Genomic DNA, 21,660 nt, shown 5'->3' on the forward strand with positions numbered 1-21,660 from the left:
CTCAGCTTAATGTTACTTTTAGGCTATTCAATAAAAATCCTACCACCTCATTATGCTTTCAGGAACAACAACAACAACAACAACAAAAATCCATGGTCATTAAATAAGGCTTTGCCTTAATGAAGGAGCAACTTCTAACATCTGTAGCCATTGAAAATAAAAGTGCATTTTGTAGCAGCTCTTTTATATATTTACTCAATTTCTTTCTTTCTCAGGCCAAAACTTTCATATAAATGAACACAGTTGCTCTGAAGGCCTACGCTGAACATTCCAGACTTGTTTTCCATCACAAACATTCACATTCTTCTGATGAATTGGTGAAGGGCTAGTTTCATTCCCATCAAGAAACCAAGGCTCCCCTCAGATGCATCCTTTCTTTTCCTGGAATCCCTCCCCTCCCAAATGCTTGAGTGACTTGTTCAGGCAGCCAAAGGCAGTCACTGGGAAGACCCAAGTGCTCCCCTGAACGCCAGCTCCCTTGGCCCCAAGCATCAATTATGTGGACCACCCATCTTACCCCACTCCACGGCAGCATGTCTGTCCACTCCTGTGACGAATATTTCCCTACCGTGATGAACAGTGTCACATGGAGATTAGTTATAGGCACCTAGTCGAAGTGCTAGCTGTGCACACTTATTTTTAGGAATTTGATAAGATTCATGCATTGTCTTTCCTTCCTTCCTTCTCCTTGGTGACTTAGGGATAGTTGCACTACCCAAAGAATCTTTCCAATTTTTCTTTGGCTCTTATATTAACTAAAAATAACTCATTCTCATATAATAAAATGTCATGGCTATTCAGAATAAAACAGTAGGCTAATGACCTTTCAGCATCACAGAGAAAAACCTGGGAATCCAGTGTTTATTGTTCTGCTATTAGTACCTGGCACATCATGTCTCTGTGAGCCGCATCACATTGTTCTAATTTAGACTATCAATAAACTCTCATTCCCCAAATAGCATTTGACCCCGTGGTTCTTGGTTGCTTTTATGAAAATTTGGTCAACTAGTGAATCAAAAATCAGCCGCAGCCCTAATCAACAGTAATATTAAACATTCCTCAGGGGTACAGTGAGCATTTTGCAATTTCCTGATACCAGGAACATTATAGATTATGGATAAATATGTAATTAGAATTTTAAGACACACATTATACAGCCTTTCTTTTATGTTTTCAATTTTGAATCAAATAGAAAGCAAGGCTTAATAATCAGAAGAGCAGAAAAGCATCAAGCTTTTTGGAATCAGAGATCCCTGAGTTACGTTTAAATTTGAGGCTACAAACAGTGGCGGATGCTGAGAAGAATATCACTATGTCGGTGATATTCTTGGGTAGTTTTAGGTTTTGCAAACTGAGACAATAGTCACAGCCATATTGGACACCTTTATCACCTCTGTGAACATAGGGTGGTGTTTTCTCTGTTCTCAATTATTTGTTGTGAAATTATTTACTACTGTAAAAAAAGTACTCTGAAAGTGGCCATCCAGTTTTCCGATATGAGCACTCCTTTATGTCTTTGACACTCATCTTCTTACCTTAGCCGGCATGCCACATAATTCTCCAGAATTTCTGCTCTTCTTCTGACTTTTGCCAAACTGTAACGGCAATGATCATATTGCTTTAATGTGCATTTATACACACAGGATACATAAGTAAAATACAAAGAGCTTTATGCAACCGTTTATCTAAAAGCACTATTCCATGCATGCTGTTCAAGCATAAAGACTAAGGAAATTAAATAAACTCTCCCACCTGAAAAGCACACTTTATTTCATAACAGCAATATGAGAAGCATATTATACATGGTCAGGTCCCTGTTGCTTTACAATTAGTCAAAGAAAGAAAAGGGTTAAAAAGCTACCGGTTAGTTTGAGAAATGTTCTTTTTTAGTTCTCTTGTTCCTGGCCTAGTCTCAAGGTAGCACGTGATCTGCTGAATGCCTGCCAGCTTCTTTCTTGTTGATCCTCCGGAGACCATCTGTGCTGGGGGCATTGATTAGAGTGTGTCTGCTGGGATTACATCTTTTCTGTTGCCATGCCAACTAATCAGCTGATTTTGGTTACCACAGAAACAAAATGTCAGAGCTCACAGTACGGTAACATGAATTCAGCACAACAGAAAATGTTTTCTTAATTGGGGACCCTTTTGATTTTGGATTCCAAGGGAAAGGCAGCTTTTTAAAAAAAAAAGACCAACTTTAGATAAAAGCTACATTAATTGTATTGATTAAGAGTAATGCATGGAATATTTGTTTGAAGAGAAAAGGTATTAATTTCCCTTCATAGGATATGCCCATTTTTTTTTTTTTACCATTTTCGAGCAAGGAATACATATATTTTTTCATATGTGCTTCTATTCCGTTTCCTGAATGTTGCATATAAAACAAATCACAAAGCCTCTGGTTTCATTTAACTTCCATTATGAAAGCAGAGAGCTGCCTCAGACCTGGAATGAAGCTGTGGGTAATTATGTGGGGAAGATGAACGGTGACCAAAATTCTCCTCCATTCTTTCATTCAAGGAAGTCATTTAATTTTTCTTAAACACACGCACACCCAACACAGTCATCTCAGATTGCACTCTAAGGATTTCCACCCTGCACGTAGTATGTCCTGGGTAAAGCTGGCTCCTTGGTTTGGACTAAAAGAGAAGGAGCCCAAGGCTTGTAGCAATTTTCCATTTGGTAGGCCCATGACCATTTGACTGCAGGAGAGGTTCCCAACTGGCTTGCTATGTCACAGTGCAAAGAACACAATTTAGCTTGACCTTACAGATGCTCCAATTGAGTAATCCATCAGAAGGACTGCATACATGCCTTACCATTATAAAATTCCGCTCCAGTAGAAGGAAACCAAAACCTCTGTCTACCCCGAGTTTGTGGTTCATAAACACAAAACAAATAGATTAGATAATAAAAAAGCCTGACATTTAACTGGGGTAATATTTGTTTAAATATCCAATAATCCCCTGTCTTTAAGAAGAGGATTATAGCTCCAAATATCCCTGTCCCGTATTGTCAGGACAGTCTGCTGCTGACGGCTGGCTGTAGCTACCTCCCTTTTGTTAAAGTTGTCACCGCCGGTGGCTTCTGTCACACTAACCCCCAGGGAGAATTGTGTGGCTTAATCTCCACACAACTCTTTGGGAAACCTTGATAAACGAAGTCCAGTGCTGAGGCTGCTGGCGTCTTTGCCATTCCTGCGTACTCAGTGCTCAGAGCTAAGAAACGGGGCTGTGAAGAGACTTGGCCCAGGGCTTTCAGGGCCGCGTGTCCAGATGCCTGAAATTACCCACAGGTCCTGCTAATTGGATCTGAGGTAGAGGTCTTCACCCAACTTATCAATAATTATCTTACCATGTCTCTGAGATCTTTGATAAAAAGATGGCAGAAGTTCACTTGGTCTTTCTCGAACAGTGCCCTATTAGCGCTTGGTAGTAATTGTGTACCATATTCGGCTTGTTTAAAGGAAATATTATCCTCAATCAAGTATGTGGAAAGCACCTAACCCAGTACTGAGGACATAGCTGTAACTCAATAAATGATGACATTTTGCATTAAATTTCCAACAAGGAAATTGGTTAGTAATATTTCATAAAAGGTAGATCGAAATTATTAACCCCCTTTATGGACTATGGTTTCAGTAATACTCATTGCCTCTATTTGGTTACTATTTATTTACTTGTAAATATGTTTTTTAAAGTTTCCAGAGTTTCGTTTGTTTGTGTTCAGTCTAGGAAATCTCTCTCCAAATAAATCTTGATCAGAGGGCCAAAGTATTAAAACTGATATAGTGGAAGGGGCTCTGATGGAATCCAGAAAGTGGGTAGAGGTCTAGAAGTCAGGGTAGAGGTCCATCTGCTCCCAGCAGAGCCCCAAGATACCTCCCAGGAGCTCCCATGGCTCAGCAAGTGCCTCAGGACAACAGGTGTAGGATTCAGCCCTCTCTCTGGGTTTTTCTGTCTTTCAGGTGTAATTCACAGCCATCCACACGCATCATTTCCTTCAATGTATTTTCTCACTCTCGTACCTAAGAATATTGTTATCCCTTTTTATAGATAAGAAAAGTGAATTCGGGGGATTTATTTGATTTTTCCCAAAGTTCAAGAATGAGTAAAACTTTAAATCCTCCATCCACTATTTTGTACTGTACTATCGGTCACAACTATGAGTTGTAACTATTTCACCTGGACCAACATGCTACCACTACTCCTGTCTCTGGTGAGAAAAGCTCCCACCAAGGAGGAACAAAAAATGAGAGCAAAGGTGGGAAGTGAGAGAGGACCATCATGGAGGTGCATACCGTGTGCCAGCATTTTTGACCCAACATCCCTGTGAGATGGATTTTGTATGCAGAAGGAGAAATGGAGGCTCCTAGTGTCAGTAGCGGTAACGGAGATGCCAGCACCTTATGGCTAGTAAGTAGCTGTGCTGTCTTTTCAACCCATAGATTTGGAGCTGACACCTGTCCCCATGTGCTATGGGTGAACCACTTATGTCCAGTCTGTTTGCCAAGAAACACCACCACCCAAAGACAGCAAGGGACACCAAGTTGAGAAGCCCAGTGAGTTTTAAAATGTGGCTCCTGCAAACCGTTTGACAAACAAGTGTTTTTGTTTCTTTTAGGTGTGTACAGAAGGCAGGCTGATCTTGGAGTTCACCTTTGATGATCTCATGAGAATAAAAACATGGCACTTTACCATTAGACAATATAGAGAGTTAGTCCCGAGAAGCATTCTAGCCATGCATGTAAGTAATTTAATTTCTATTTTACTTTCTTTGCTTTTTTCCTCCAGTGGTAAAGCCTGGTTTTCTCTCTTTCCCTTTCTCTGTGTGTGTGCGTGCATGTGTATGTGTGAAAACACTCCAGTAGTCGTCACGCTTTAGGTAATTAACTTTAAATATCGAGTTTTGCTCTCAACCATTTTAAACCACAGGCCCATTTTTTGCTTCCTTTGTTTCCAAGTTTGGGACATTGTGAGACTATTTTTAGTACTTTAGTATTTTGAGACTATTTTAAATACTTTATTATTTTAAACTCCAAATTGAAGTTACCTCAATAAATGGGTTTGTGCTTTTCTTAAATTCCGTTCGGTCATTATCAAGTAGGGCTCTGCCTGGGCTAATAAACCTGTTATATATAACGGGGGAGTGAAATAAAACAGGAGCAGTTTCCAACTTTGATTAAAACCATCTGCTGAGATGCTGGAGTTCTGTACCTTCAGGTCTGTGTCAATAGGAGTCGGTCCTTCTTAAACGTGGTGCTGGATTTGAGTGGAATATTTGGGGTTCTCTTGATTTCCTTTGGCCACAAATCATATCAAGTTTATTGAGCACCGACTAGGTCAAGTGTCGATTTGATGCCACTCTACAGATCTGTTTACAAGGCAAGTAGGAAGTAGCCAGGTGCGACCCCTGAGGAAAGCATCAGAGTATCAGCTGAAGGGAGTTCCTTCTCTCTAGTGCATAAAGCAGCAGCTTCCATGAAAAGCCTTTGGAACAAAATCAGAGTTAATGAGCCTGATTTCTAAACCCTGAGTAATTGAAAGAGAATAAAATAACAGTAGGTAGCATTTATGAGTGTTGGCTCTGCCAGACCTTCCACTAAACATTTTGCATACATTATGATTTTTATTCTCACAGTTGCCTAGCAAGGTAAGTTCTTACTATTCCTAGTTTAGAAGTGAGAAAAGTGAGTCTCAGAGAAGTTCAATAAATTTCCCAATGTTTTTCAGTCCCAAAGTGACATAACCAATGTTTTGACTCAGTTGGTTTTGACTACAAAGCCCGTGCCGACCAGCCATGTCTCCCAGCTGACTGGCTCCAGGCCTGTTCCCTCCACCCTCTTATACTGACCGGTTAGCCCAATCTCTGCCCTTGTGCTGACTGGCGAGCCGGTCTCTGTCTTCTCCACTGCCCTTGGGTTTCTGCTGTGGCACCTCTGACTCTCCATGTCCTTCATAGTTTTTGAAGCCCAGTTCACATTCCTCACTGTCCTGAAGAAGTTTGGATTATCCACTCTGATTATTCTCGAAATAGACTGAGATGAACGGAGGGAGGGGGTGGGTGGAGACTACATAGGGTCTTATTCCTATTTGTGTGTGGCCTTGGGAAAATGGCATGACATCTGTGTGCTTCCTGTCCCCCACCTGCAGAGTACAGTGATAAAGTGTGCCTCAGAGAATCAACTCGAGAATTACCAGTTAATAACTTAGAATAATACTGGGCATACAGTAGGTCCTCTGCAGGAATTGGTGATCAGTTTTCATTAGCAGCAGATACTTTCTTCTATTCCTTTACTTGTGTCCTGTCTTCTGACTGCAGTGTAAACTCTTGCTGTTGGCCATGACTATCTGATGCATCTATGTAGAAGCATCCATGTAACCAGCTCTTCCTAGAGAAGTGCAGTAAACATAGTCTCGATGTCCACAAAGGCTACCTTTCAAGAAATTGACACGAAGCTCATACCCTCTGTTTTCTCCCATGCTTTCTAATCTATTTATATACACAGATCCAATTGTTAGTATCACGGTAAGAACAAATAAGTAGAGAAAAGAATAAATTAAAGTCCTTTTACTATAACCGTGGTAGTATCATGAATGCAGATGTGGAGACAAAGGTTTATATACTTAGGCCTCCCTCTGCGTAGGGTCAATTTGTTTATACTAAGTAAGAAAGAATCAAGACCAGCAGAAAGAAAGCACACCAACCAAGAGACTCATTTTAAAATGGAATGCAGAAAGAATTTTCGTTTTTTGTCTGGCCAAACATAACATTTTGGGGTGGCCATGGTACTTTACATCCCATATTAAAATGTGGCTCACATTTTGGAAAATGTGAGACTTACCCTTAAAGTCCTACAGGATGAAATTGTCAAGGATAGTTATTTCTGGCCTCATCTTAACAGGAGGGTTTTTCTTTCTGTCTCTGTCTCTCTCTCTCTCCATATTATACATATATTTTTTCATAGTAGTTGCAAAGTTTTCAAATACAGTTCTCAACCCTGAGCTGTAAAAACAGCACCACTATCTCAGTGGGAAACAAAGGCACGGCTCTGCCAAGTTCAGAGGCGCCTGAATTCAGGGCGCTGGCCTGGAATTCTCCTGGCAAGACTCAGTGGCTCTCAGCCTGAAGACACAGTGCCAGGGCCTCTTGCAGAGAAAGTAACGTCATTGCTCCCTAGGACTGAATGCGCATCTGAGGCAGTGTGATTTTCCCTAGTCTTGCACAATTGATCCAAAAATGTCCTTGAGTGCTATATGCAAGTGTCTTCAAAATGTAAATTAAATTGTCTCCAGCAATCTGTCCCTCCAAGAAAAATCGACAGTGTCAAGATTGCATTTCTTAACAGCGGTAGCACAGTCTTAAGATTTTCTTGGGACCACCTCACAGGGATAAATATGTGATTTTTTTTTTTTTTTTTTCTGTTTAGGCACAAGATCCTCAGGTCCTGGATCAGCTGTCCAAAAACATCACCAGGATGGGTCTAACGAACTTCACCCTCAACTACCTCAGGGTAAGACCATTTGAATATTTGGATTTCCTGGTCAAGTTTGCAAAGTACTTCTGAGATTTCTGTGCATCTAAGAGACGCATGTTCTGTCCCACAGTGTGTGTGTGTGTGTGTGTGTGTGTGTGTGTGCACAAGCACGTGTGTTCAACAGAGGATGTGACTTAATTAACAAAGAATCAGACCTAGAATTTATCAGGGTTGAGCTTCCCCTGTACATTTGTGTGACTCTTAGAATTGATTATTTCAAGATAGTGATGTCTCTGTCTCACAAAATGCTTTGGTGCTACTTCCATTCTGGTTGTCTTGGGTTTCTAACATGCTACTGTTGAGTTTGCTGCCTCTGCGCATCCATCCCGGGATGCATCCCTGCCATAGGAGAATCAGCCTGCCATTCTGAGAGAGTAACGGAGGCTGTATGGTCTCCTGAAGAAATTCAACACAGTGCTGTGACCCACATTTCCAAGGTTTCTCAGTGTTTCTCTGAATAACATGTAATAGGTTTTTCTGGTTTGGGTTTAAATCTAGTTTTTATTTGAAAAATGAAGTGTTTCAAGCAAAATTTCCCATCTAGATGATACTCTCAGCCTTTCTGGCTTAGAAAGGTTCACTAACACACCGACTGTTCAGGTGCAGTCATGGTGGTGGTTTTGGGTGGAGGATTCCACTTCCTTTACAAAGCTAGCATTGCTTCCAGAATTCACAGCAAGGCAGGATTGTGTCCCACACATCTTTGTTTCCAAGATGTTGCGCTCCTTGGCCATACGGCATTTCTCCTCTTCTGCATCTCTACCTCGTTGTTGAGTTTATGCTGTTGCTTCCTTGTCCTTACAGCAGCGGATTTGTGAAGTTCATTTTGTATTCACTGATCTCTGTGTGCAACCATCTTGCCTCTGTGAAATGCTGAAATGCTTGGGCCAGGCTTATTCTTGCTTTCTGAGTGGTTTGGGTGGATTCTTCCAAGTTCTCACATATTTCTAGATGCTGAAGATGCAAAGACAGGAGTCATGCTAGGGCATAGAAATACACTGCTATGAGGGGCAGACTGTAAAGAGGAAAAATCACAGACAGCGGTGGACACCATGACGGAAATCCCCAGAGGGAATTATGAGAGCACAAAAAACATACCTGAGAGGAATCGGCCACTTAAAACTTCATGGGCAAGATGATGGGAGAGTTGAGTGTGAAAGAATGAATCAGGTAAAGCAGATAAAGGGGACAGGCGGACATTTCCACCAGACAGGGGAAATGAGCATGCATTAGGGGATGAAACTGCAAACGGGTTAATGATGTTGGGACTTGGAATGAGAAGCCTGGGGTGATGGAGCAAGGACAGGGCATGAAAGGGAGTATTAGTTGAGAGCCAGGTCTCAGGGCAACTGGCTGGCTGGGCTCCTGGCCCTGGAAGTTCTTTGGTGATGAGGCACCTCTGAAAGGGTTGAACAGGGAGAAGACGGAGTCCTTCTCTTAGGTAGAAGGGGTAAGAGTCTGTCCATGTGCAGCCTAGATGCCCCGAAGCCAAATCCATACCTGGCCGGAGCCAAGATCCACCATGCTCTCTGCTAGCGCATCCCAGCACCTCTGCCATTTTGACAGTGCGGAACCAGTGAACAGCCCACTGGACTGTGCTCAGAAGGAGGCCACCAGACTGCCCAGGTGTGTGGGTGGTCAGGCAGATGCTCTTGCCAGGGATATTGGGGCCATGACCTCCCAAACCTCCAGACTCTGCATTCAGAGCTGGCCCTGTGGTGGGGTGGCTATCACAGTGTGGGTGGGCAGCCGGCCTGGAGAGTGAGGGTCTGCAGGGTTGTTCTCTGCTCAAGAATCCAGAGGGCTACTCCACACCACTGGATTTCAACTTGCTAGAGACCTAGAGGGGTTTAGGTGAAAACTGAAGATGCCCCTTCTCAGGCAGATGGAAGAAGTTCCACTTGCATTCTCAGCTGACCCCTCTAGGGAGCTGGGACTTTAGAGTCTGTCACAGATTTGGAGACTAACCAACCCTCTGGCCAGATCTTGGACAGACTCTTCGTTACATCGTCTAGTGGTCTTAAAAGTACATTGATATGTGTTAGATTTCCGTCCTCCTCCCCTCCCCGCCTCTCATGGTCATCTGTAAATGGTTGACTTCCACCCTGTGCTCAAGGCCCACCTGGTCTCCACATCCTGCAGCCCTTGGATTTCAGCCCAGGAAGAGCCAGAAGAGGGAAGGAGGGCAGCACCCCTTGCCAACCGTGAGCCCAGGGAGCCATTTCTTGTCCTGGGTGATGTAGGACAAGACAAGAAGCGTCTGAGGCCAACGCTTCTGTGCTGTGCTTCCCGCCGCCAGGTCCTGGACCACACAGTCACCATCTCCACGGGAGAGCGAGGCAGAGAGAGGCTGAGTAGGTGAAGAAGCTGCTCAGCTTCACACACCAAGCGGCAGAACTGGGATTAGAACCCAGGCAGTTTGCCGGGAAGTCCCCATGCTTCACCGGCTGCAGCACTGCTGCCTTGTTAATAAGAAATTAAGGACGATGGTGCTGCTAGGCCTTGTCTTTCCTGCCCTCACTGGGGAGTCAGCCTCCATCCCTGGCACTTCATTCGCTTTGCCAAAAATGGTTTAGTGCAAGGAGTAAGTCAGCCATGCAGAGTGCTTGGCGCAGGCCTGGGGACAGAGTTCCCGGTGGGTAGTGTTCACCGTGCGATTCACTGACCTCTCCCTGTGTGCCCGTCTCTGTTGCACGTGCTGGAGTGGCTGGCATCTGGCTGTCTTCCCTCACTCCGGGTTTCTACCTAGTACTCCGTTATTTCCCCAACTCAGGCCCTCTGGGTCAGCATCCATTTTCTTCCCTGCTTCCTTCTTTCTTTTATTCACTCAGCAGTAATCCACTTGGTCATCTGTGGACTGGCTCAGGACCCTCTTTGTGAGCCCGCCTCATCCCCCTAGAAGTGGGCCAGGTGCTGGGCTTCACCTTGGAGATCAAGGCCTGTGTTGTAAGATGGTGCTCCCGGGCTGTGGGTGAGGCTGGTGGGGTGGTGGGCTGCCATCCCAGTGAGGTGTGCTCATGGGGAGGAGCACTGAAGGCCTGTGATGTCCACGGAAGAGTCCTGGGCTCGAGGAGTGGGACCAGGATGGAAGCCATTCTTCTTAGCAGCAACTCCCCAAGACAGCCACGGGCCTCTGGGCTGGTCATGACCAAGCGGTATCTCAGACTCTTTGTCCAAAGTCAGTGCACAGTGTTCTGTGGTGAGGCCTGGCTAGGTTAGTAGTCACCAAGAATTATAGGCTTATTTCTTCAGTCTAGAACTGAGATTTAAGATTCTAGGCCTTATCACCTAGACAACTGAGCAATCACCATATGCATTTCCGATAAAATTGTCTTAGCCTCTGACCTTCCCCTGTGTATTCGAAGAACCTGGCCTTCACCACCAGCCTCAGAAAGTCACCTGTATATCATTCAAGCAGGGTTAATGAGGAGTCTCCAAAACCATTCCCGGTATCAGAACAGAAGGTCCAATCAGGATGTTGGCAAACTCAAGGTCTTCTGTATCAGTGGAAGAATCTTGAAAATTGATGTGGTACTTTAAAAAAAAGGGATGGAGATTTTTAATGCTACAGACATCTAAAATTTCAATATGCTGTCTCTTACATGTAACAAAATTAAGCGATACAGAAAGTAAGCAATTACAGTCATCTAGCCTTGTCAAAATGAGTGCATTTATTCCCATGAAATCCCCAATCATTCTCACCTGACCTGCACTCAGAACAAGGCAGAGCAGGCCCATGTGGCTCTTGTCACTGGAGGAAGGAGCAGGTGAAGGATGATGAGGGCCAGGCTTGGAGATAAGAATGCAGATGACAGAGCTGAGCTCAGATCTTGCCAGCAGCACTTCCGGGGGCTCTGTGGACCTGATGCTTTTGAAGAGACAACAGAACAGCTGTTGACATTTGATTTGAGTTGTCAATTCTCCTGCTGTCCCCTCGGTCACTTCCAGGGTAGGGAAGTTGGAGGTGGGCTGTGCTAAGGTGTGATGATGGCCGACTGGCAGGTCCCATGGTGGCTGGAGGTCCACCAGCCCAGGTGGGATGGCAGTCTGTCCAGCTGCAGTCGCTCTCCCCTGGAGGCTGCCTTGGTGGCCTCTGAGAGGCTGGGGCTTGTTTCATGATGACCATGATTATTGCTGGTCAATAATCTACATACTCAGGTGATGGAACTAGACACCTAGAACAGGGACAGCGATCCAGGAATGCAGGAAGGTGTTCTTTGTCACAGTTATTGGAAGGGAGTGAGCCCTGCCATCGCCAACATTTCATGAAGGATCCAGTGCAGCGACCAGGGGACGAGCAAGCTCAATGTGCTGGGCACTTGGGCAGGCTGTGAGCAGCGTTGAGACGGCCCCCCTGGGCTGTTTGCCCATGAGTCACTGCTCATGTCACAAGCATGTCCTCAACACCCCTTTTATGTCAGGTGGCTGCCCTCAGGGAGAGCGCTGCCTAGACCAGGAGAAACAAATATGCTCTTCCAGAGAGAGAATAGGGTCCCAGGCAGAGTGATAAACACAACAATCGCCAACAATGACGGGACACTTACTATGCCCAGGCACTTCGCTGTGAGTTTTGCAGGAATTCTATCTTTAAAGCCTCACATCAGCCTTAGCAGGTAGGGACTACTTTAGTCCCATTTTGTAGATGAGGAAACTGAGGTACATAGAAATAACTTTCCAAGGTCCCAAAATTGGTAAGTGGTGGAATAGGGGTTTGAACCTATCTGCCCCCAGGCACTGAGGAGGGAGAGGGTGTTCCGGGTGGATGTGGGAGGCTGCAAGCTTCCTAGAGGAGATGGTCCTTGAGCTGTCTCTGAAAGATGAGGAGGTGATCACCATGCAGGCAGGCAGGCAGAAGCCAGTCTAGACAGGTCGCCATGAGCAGTGGCAGGGACAGATGGGCAGAGTTGATGGGCATGGAGAACACTGGGAATTTTCATGACTGAAATACAAGTTTCAAGTTTGTTTTAGGTACTGGAACAGGTAGGTGTTTTTTGGACAAAGCTATACAGTCTCACCGAGTTGTATAATTCTTAAAATTTTGTTTCAGTGACAACATAGCATGGTCAGGGGAAGCAGTCTCTTGCTGTGGCATGAATTTGGGGGTTACACAAGAGTAGGTGTCTGAGAACATCCACTGACTAACTATGTGACCCTGGGCAAGTTACTTGATCTCTCCGAACCTGCTTTGTCATCTGCAAAATGGGGAACAACACAACCTTCTCTGGGTTCTAAGGAGATAAATACACATAGAACTTCCCTTACTTACTTAGCGAAGTGTGCTCTAGGGTCTCTGGTCCTTTCCCTAGGCGGGGTGGGTTGTTGATTGGCTTCCCCTGTATGCAGAGTGTGTGAGAGTCACGTCAACCCCTCAGGGTCTCATCCTTCTGCCTTGGTTCCTGCCTATCATCCAAGTGAAAGTGAAAGCCCCTTCCAAGGCAGCATTTTGAAACTACCATCCTTTCAAATTCTCATATGAAATTCTTTTATGTGCATGCAATAATTGTGTTTGCTTTAAATAGCTGTAAAGAATAAGATTTTAAAATGAAGAAATAAGGCATGTCTATTTTGCTTCCAATGCTATAAAGACAGGAAGGGTAGGCCATTCCAAAATCATGTCCTTGAGCATTTAAGGGAGACCACCAGTAACTTCCACCATGGCCATTAGTGGGATGTGCCATTCCATTTCCATTTATCTCCCGTAACAAAAGAGTAGACGTCCCTGCTCCCTGCATGGTCAGAATGCTGCAGGAACAGCCTGGTCTACATGCTCTCCACGTCCTTGAGGATTTGGGGTCGTCTGTTTTTGTTTATAAATTTTATGTTGGTGAGTAAGTGAAGAGACCTAGATGGCCTTGGTACAAGAGGAATGGGGCAGAGTGTCTGCAAGATTGGCCAACACACATCCCTTCCTCCAGGAGGGTAAGACTCTGGTGCAAGTAGGCCTGCGTCCAGTTCCCACTATCCAGGCTCAGCTGGGAACCTCACGTCATTCCAGAATTTGTTTCCTCTCCTGATAGCCCTGAGGATACCCGATCCTTGTCAATGGCTTCAGTTTGATGTGTTTGCAGTTTTCAGTTCTGCTGGTCAATTGCCGTGCCTCTCCCTGCCTGCTTACCTGGGCACTTGAGCCCTCTGGCACCAGCCCCACCCCACTAGCTCAGCTTGCTTCCCAAACTGTAGTACGTGTGCCACCTGCAGCCCATCCAAACTGGTCATGCTGTCTCGCTTCCGTGCCTTCTCACAGTGTGGCTCACTGCCTGCCCATCCTTCTACCCGTCTCTTCCCAACTTATTTTCCCAGGCTAGATTCTCTCACAGGACTCCTTCGTCCATCGCCCGTGAGAATCTCTCCCCAACCCCCAGTGTGGGTAGGTGCCCCTCCAAGATATTTCCAGAGTTTAGTGCTCGTGGTCTCGTGCTTAGTTCTTGGCAAGTCCCATATAAGGATGGTCCTCCACTCATTCGTCTCCTGCTCTGGGGTCTCAGGAGGTGAAGACATGTTAGCACCCAGTACCTCCTGAATGGATGATTGGCAGATGGGTAGTTTGGTAAATGGAAGACTTGATCTTGAAGGACACCAGAAACTGTCTGGTTCGTTTTCAAAAGTGATAACCTAGAACTTCACCATGAAATCTAAGATGCAAAAGAGAGGACCACTTTGAGAAAATCAAAGGAGACAGGGCGTGAGGCCACCAGGGCTCCCTGATGTGCAAGATTCCCACTTAAATGCTCAAATTTTCCAAAATCAGGTTTTTATTCTAGTATCATTTCTACTAACTCTTAGTATTTAGTTTTTACTGTAAATGTCAGTATGCCCTTTTCATTATTTTGGAAATGCATTCTTTCAAGTCTTGATGGCAAAATTTTTATTGGGTAATTATTTTTGTCTATTTCCTTTGGCCAGATTTTCCTGATGCTGGGATACATACACTTTTGGGAGATATTTTTAGCATTATGTTTAACACAAGTTTAAAACATCTTATTTTCCTGAATGTCAACCAAAGATATTTTTTGTTCTCTTATTCTTTACCCATCTATATGCATAATTTCTGCATAAATGCAATCAGGTTGCATACGATTTCTTAATGTTATTTGATAAACACTTGCCTGTTTCTACACAGTCATCTTATTAAGCTTTTATAACAGCTGCAAATATTCCAGTGTGGTGCTATAACAGTGCTTTTTAATCATTTCCCTAATGCTGGGTGTTGACATCAGGTTCCAGTTGTCGTTAATGCCATTCCTCTAGACATATTTACGCTGTCCGCTTAGCAACGTTTCCTGCAAGTTGAAGGTTGAACTTCGGAGTCCATGTGGATTGAGACAAATGTAGATGCAAATCCTGACTCTTCCCCTTGCCACCCCCTGGCCTTGAGCAAGGTGCTAACATTTCCTGAACCCCACTTTTCCCATTTGAAAACTGGAAAGGATAATATATCTCACAGGTTGCCATGCGGATTAGATGAACAATAGTCTATAAGAACTTGGCACATGGAAGGCACACAATAAATACCCTTCCTGTACTATCTGAGGGCAGCAGGTCAGGGTTCAACTTCTGCTGCTGCTGTTTTGTTTTGTGATGTTAGGGATTGAACCCAGGGGTGTTCTACCACTGAGGGACATCCCCAGACCCTTTTTATTTCTGATTTTGAAATGGAGTCTCACTAGGTTGCTGAGGCTGGCCTCAAATTTGCAATGCTCCTGCCTCAGCCTCCTGAGGAACTAGGATTATAGTCGTCTGGCTTATTTTTTTTTTTTGTATAACAATGATCAAAGGACTTAATTTGTCAGAGTCCCATTTGTTGCATATGTCAATGATTATATCCATTGCAAATCACAGTAACTGCATCACAGGTGAGGATTAAAATGATAATGCATGTGAAGAATACTTCTAAATTACCACTATCTTAATTACCACTCCAGAAAACCACGTCTCAACATACTGACATTTTCTGCATGTTGGTCATGGCCTTGAATACTAGGCTGAGATTCTAAAGATCGGAGAAACGAAAACTGATGGATTCATGAAGTAGGGCAGCAGGAAGGAGCTCAGCGTGTGCCATGTATTTGGCTCCCCTCCTGAATACAGCTGACATTACAAATGTAAAGTTATTGTTGGGTGTTTCAATGCTGCCTATAGGCTGTTTGGTGATGTTATTGTTAAATAAGTCTGACTCTTCAGGTAAGTGGTATCATCAACTAGAAGTGAAAGCATTTGGGTTTCACAGTCATGGTTTTTGATCCTGTACTTTAATTTCCCAAGTGAATGAAGATTTTGTTGTTATTGTTATGCTTTAAAGAACACTGGTCCCTGCGTGTCGCTGCCACTGATAGCGACAAGAGTGTAGTCGAATGCCTTGAAGAATTGGGCAATTAACTTTGGAAAATGACCCCCAACAGAAGGACACAAAGTAGCCTCCAGAAGAGTGAGTGTGACCAGCATCAGTATTTGGAATCCTGCCCAAGGTTTTTTTTTTGTTTCTTATTTTTGTAAGGCTTTGACTCCCAGCAAAATAGTTCCCTTAATCTTATGGCAGGAGAAGGGATTGCAATCTGACGCCCTTTCCCTTCTCAGTGCTGTGATAAGCCTAAGGATGGACGAGGAACCCCTGCTCAGAGACCGAGATGAGCCTGTTATGCACGGCCTGGACAGGCTGGAGCCCAGGCAGACCACTTGGTGCCTTCAGACAAAGCGGCCACAAAACCCCAAGTTCCGGGGAGGCGAAGGCCACACCAGCAAATCTCCTGCGCTTCCCGCAATGCCAGCACATGACAGGTCCTCCCGGGACTTGCAACCTGAGGTGTGCTGTTGTGAGTGTGGTCCACAGGCCACAGCAGGCTTGCACACTGCTTGCTCTTGAGCTGTGTAGGTCCAGAAATTGAGAGCAAGAACTTTAAAAGTAATACAGCTGTTTGACATTTTGGGACATCCAAGTTGATGGGACCCATGTGCTTGTCCCCTTGGTTGAGATACAGAGCAGTTCATAGGTTATCAAACTCATGTGACCAGTGGCTGCTGGTCAAAGGCTAGAAGAGCTCATGTCACAGGCAGTGTGCAGTCACTGGCAGAGTACTGGACGTGCCTCTGAGTCAGAGACCATCGTTCTCCAAAGACTGTTCAGACACCACTCAAGCTATTGCTCTGAAGAGTTATTGAGGGATTTCCGGAGGTTCCTTGTGTCGTGATGTGGGAGGTGTGGCTATCCCCGCTTTACAGCCACAATCCACCAGTGCCAAGGTCACAAAGCCAGTCTAGGCTGCAGTGCTTTCCCAGACTCAGATTTGCAAGACGCTGTGCCACACCACCGTGTGCTGAGAGCCAGGTCTTGGGGGTGGCCCTGGAGGACAGTGCCTTGGAGCCCCCCAGGGACCTGGCCATTGAAACAAAACTGTCAGATTCCTTCCAACTTCGCCCTTCCTCCTCTCCCTCTTGCTCCACCTGCTTCTCCTGCAGCTGCTCTTCCACCTCCTCCTTCTCCTCCTTCAAGAAAGGCCCCATCTGAAGAGAGGCAGGAAAACCCTTCGGAGTTGTGGGAGAGCTCTACACACAGAATGATTAAAAGTCGGAACACCCGAAGGGCACTTTTAATTGCATTTGGAGATAGAAAAGTAGTACATATGACTACATGACAAGGGAATTCAAGCAGTTAACTCCTGAAGAAGTGACAGAATAGAAATATATGGACAGCTCAGGCTCTAGAAACAGTGATTTCTAAAGTCAGAGGAAATGGCCATTAGAACATTGTGTATATATTATAACACACACACGCGCACACACCAAAACAACCACAGCAAAGCAGTACCTTAGAGTAATTCTAACTGCAAACAATTTCAGAGTCTTGGTTGCCTCTAAAATTCTTGGACTTAAAAGCACAACTAGGGCCTGGATTAAAGAAAGTAATTTCCCAGGCTTGAGCACTACAGAAAGGGAACGAAATGGTTGTTTAACAAATTCTGAAAACCAAAGGAGATGGCAAGGTGGGAAATAGGCGGTGAGTCTGAAGGAAGTGCAAGTCTAAGTTAAGTGCAAGATAGAGCCCCGGGCCCATGTTCTTGGAAAATGGTCTTCCCCATTGTCTGGACTGGTCTAGGTAAAAAGTGCATCAGGAGAATAGGGAGAGAAGGGGCAGGGGTGAGCTGTTTGTATTCATTTTCATTTAAGAGAATGGATGGGAAGTAGGCTGAAATCTGAGGAGGGCCTAGTGAGTTCACTGCTCGGTGTTGAGACTCAAGGCTGCTCCGCATGGGCACCATCTTGCTGCCTACAGAAAGCTCAGATCCTTTCAAGACCCCAACTGTTTTTAAATTCAGTAACCTCATCATCTGTACCTAACAGAGTTCCAGGAACACAGTATAAGTAATATGAAAATAGGTGAAAAAAGGACAAACAGGTGAGATTGACCTCTCAGGTGTTGATCTGCAATAATGAGCTTGGGAGTCGTTTATAAATCTGCACTGTGAAAGAACACAAGCAAAATTGTTTGTGAGAGAAAACAAGCAAAATTTAAAATGCCCACCCAGTGCCTGCAGAAGGAGACGGGAGGACAGTGAAAGAGCGTCACCGAGTCCTCCCACAGGCAGGACAAACATGGCCTCACTTCATCTCACTGCAACCCGGGGAGGGAGGGCTCATGGCCTGGTGTTACAGCGAGGTTCTGGGACTCCTCTAACATCATTCAGAGGGCCACTCTCCAGCCTCGGATGGGATCCCGTGTGGCCCTGTTGCACCACAACTCTGTCATGCTGCAGAATGTCACCTGTCAACATAGCTGGCGCAGGCCTGGATAAGGCTGGTCACTTCCACTGAGATGACCAGGCTATTTTGCCAAATTGTCAACAGATGCAATGGACTGGAAATCCTGAGGGCTGCCCAGCACTCAAGCGTAACGAGGATCAGAGCCGCAGTTAGACTCATTCCATGGCCTCACGGTTTATCTCAGACTTCTCCTAACCCTGGGGTTCCAAGGCCACCCCTCCACCCAGACTCTGCTCACTCCCGTGCTGGTACCTGCACGTGTGTTGTGAAAAAAAGCAAGTCGTATCACTTCTCTGAGGTGGACCTTGAAACCATCCGCCTTGGCCACCTGGTGACAGCACACTGCCCTCCAAGTCAGATTCCAAGTCCTCAGAGTGCCCCTCAAGGACTCCTGGTGTCTTCCTTCTCCAATCTCACTCATTTGAGGCTCTAGTACCCTGACCTCATTCTGCTCTTCTAACAAATTCAGTTCTTATCCCAGGCAGGGCCTTGGTGCTTGCTGAATCAGGCCACTCAGCTAGCTGTAGACTTTGAGCAATTGCCTACCCTTTCTGTGCCTCAATGCTCTCCTCAATAAAATGGGGGTAATAATGGCTTCTACCCCAGCGAGCTCTTGAGGGGGTTCAATGAAGCAGTACCAATGAGATGCTGAGAATAGGACATTCACATAGTCAGTGCACAAGAGATCTTTACTGTTTGCTGTTCTCCTCCTCCTCCTCCTCCTCCCTGTTCTCCTCCTCCTCCTCCCTCTTCTCCTCCTCCTCCTCCTTCTCCTCCTCCTCCCTCTTCTCCTCCTCCTCCCCCTTCTCCTCCTCCTCCTCCTTCTCCTCCACCTCCCTCTTCTCCTCCTCCTTCTCCTCCTCCTCCCTCCCTGTTCTCCTCCTCCTCCCTGTTCTCCTCCTCCTTCTCCTCCTACTTCTCCTCCTCTTCCTCCTCCCTCTCCTCCTCCTCCTCCTCCTCCTCCTCCTGCAGCCTGGGATCCTGTGGCTAGAGATTGGCACGGCTTATTCAGGTCTCAGGACAAATGTCCCCCCCTTCAAGAGGTCTTCCCTGATCAGCTCATCTAAAGTGACCTGCCCACAGCAGTTACTACCTGTCCTGTCTCACCGCCTGTCTTGTCTTCCTCGTAGCACTTTTCCTCACTTGAGTTATTTTGCCTCCTCATCAACCTCAAGTGTTCGCCTGCCTCTGGTTCCTGCCATGGAGCGTAAACTCATGCAAAGCAGGGATTGTGTCTCTTCCTTTTCTAGGCCTAGAGCAGGACCGGATATGCGCAGCCTAGAGGTTCCGTCATTTTAAGTCTACTCCACCTGAGATGTGCTCCTTGAAAAGTCAGAAATGTTAAACAGCAAACCGTTGATAAAACCCCAAAGCCCAGAGTTGACTTGGAATCCAGGAGTGCCATCTGTTATCATCCTTGGCATCAGAGACTGAATGCCAGCAGTCTTTCTCCAAGGACATGATGTTCTCATTTACAGTTCATAAATGACCCGGTATGTGAGGGTGGGCTTGGGGTCTCACCAACTTTATTTGAGAAATGCTCCTTATCTGTAAGACAAGGGAAATAGGCATGACTTCCAAGCACCTTTCCAATGTAAACATTCTAAGAAAAAGGAATACCTTCTTCTTCTAAGAAGAAGTAACTTAAAATTTCACACATGAAATATTTAAAATCAAAATTAGGAAATTGAAAACAGACAGATTGATGGAGACTGCCCCAGGTCTATGTGCCACTCGTGTGGGGTGGATTTTGATTTTGTCTTGGTGCTCTGTTGGCAAGACTCATTCATCCATATTCATTCAACCCACAAACATTTATTAAGCATCTACTGTATGACTGTTTCTACTCTGGTCTCCAGCTGGAAGATTTCCTGTTTGACACTATGTACATCTCAGCTCATGAGAATAATGCACATCACCCTTGACCTACTTAAATTTTTTTCCTGGCTCCTTAATCATAGTATAAGACTGGAAGTCTCCTCAAGAAGGCAGCTGATTTCTCCTCTTCCCTTCTAGCCTATTTCCCACGCTTTAGGAAAGAAGGGAGGGAAGGAATGATCACTTTTGGGTTCAATAGTGCCATAGATCATCCTGGAAACTTCCAGCAAAAGAGAAGACCTTGCCTCCGGAAACAGAACGGTGGTGGATTGTAGCCTTGGCAGTTGATCAAAGAAATGTTTCTTCCTTCCGCTCCCACCTTCCCCCTTGGATTCTGCTTGCACTTTATCTACACATGAAATCTGTGGCCATTCCTGAACAGTGTTACCACACGTAGAAAACAGATAGAAAAATGAAGGTCTTCATGTTGATTAAAAAAATTTACAAACATGCAAAATGGTAAAAGCCCCAGTTATACTTCTGGACTTCAGAATTTTTGGCATGTGACTGACAAATGGGAGGCAGGAAGGACAGGGGCTCGCTGTGGGCAGTGCCAGACCTGTCACTTTCCTCCATAGCATGTCGTATTCAGTATCTATGGCTTCCCATGAGACCAGAAGCAGTTCCCTTCTGTAAAATGGGTTGGAAGAGGTGGATGGCACCTACCTCCAAAGGTTAAAGAATAAATGAAGCCACTAACCTTGAAAGGCTTCGTAAGCTGTCAGGCTCTCTGCAATATCAGGGCCCCTCCCTTGCCATCCAAACCTTCCATGTCCAAACTCTTGCTTTCCAAACTCAGAAATCTATGTGTTTTAAATAAAATTGCAAACAAATCCTTTGTAATACCATTCAAGCTACTCACTACCCAAAACACAGGACCCAAATTGATTGATATAGGTCAAGGTCCCCATTATTCCAGTTCACTGTCTGAATCCTCACTCTCCAAATCTAGAAGCCACATAGGTTTGGATGACAGAGAATAATTGAACTGACAGCCATTATCATCATCATGACTCCATAGTCTAATTTACACGAAAGAAAATAACATTAAACTGGATTGCATGAAATTCCTATTTTTGCAGGTCAAAAAATGTTAAATATCAGCTATTTCATATGGTCCACCCTAATATCTAATGGACAGAGATCCTCCGTCCATGATAGACAATTAGTTAGCTCCATGATTTTCCATTTCCCTCCTCTTCATCCCATTCCTGTCCAATATGATAGTGGTAAGCACAACCCCATTTGCTACCTGATGATTCTGTGCCAGACATTGCAAATCATTTTGTCCTCAACTTATTAAACAAATTTAATTATGTGTGCTTTGTATAGATAATTTATTCCTATAGCACACATTTTTAAAAGTATAAAGACCTTTAAAATGTATGCCTTCCACCCCCACCCCCACCTCTACCCCAATACCTGCTTCCCCTCCCTAAAGACAGTAGGGAGTAGCCAGTTTCTTTCATTTCCTTTCAAGGACATTCTAT

General features: G+C 45.0%; 1 protein-coding gene across 10 annotated transcripts in view; it reads left to right on the forward strand.

Moving 5' to 3' along the window:
* Ldb2 (LIM domain binding 2) overlaps positions 1 to 21,660 on the forward strand; it is a 344,702-nt gene that overhangs the window by 270,168 nt on the left and 52,874 nt on the right. For all 10 annotated transcript variants that reach the window (XM_047566676.1, XM_047566674.1, XM_047566673.1 and 7 more), the window contains exons 4-5: positions 4,624 to 4,746; positions 7,430 to 7,513. In XM_047566676.1, coding sequence (XP_047422632.1) covers positions 4,624 to 4,746; positions 7,430 to 7,513 — 207 coding nt within the window. The remainder of the gene's footprint in view (positions 1 to 4,623; positions 4,747 to 7,429; positions 7,514 to 21,660) is intronic.

This window comes from Sciurus carolinensis, chromosome 10, assembly GCF_902686445.1.
Source record: "Sciurus carolinensis chromosome 10, mSciCar1.2, whole genome shotgun sequence".
In the NCBI taxonomy this organism is placed as follows: domain Eukaryota; kingdom Metazoa; phylum Chordata; class Mammalia; order Rodentia; family Sciuridae; genus Sciurus; species Sciurus carolinensis.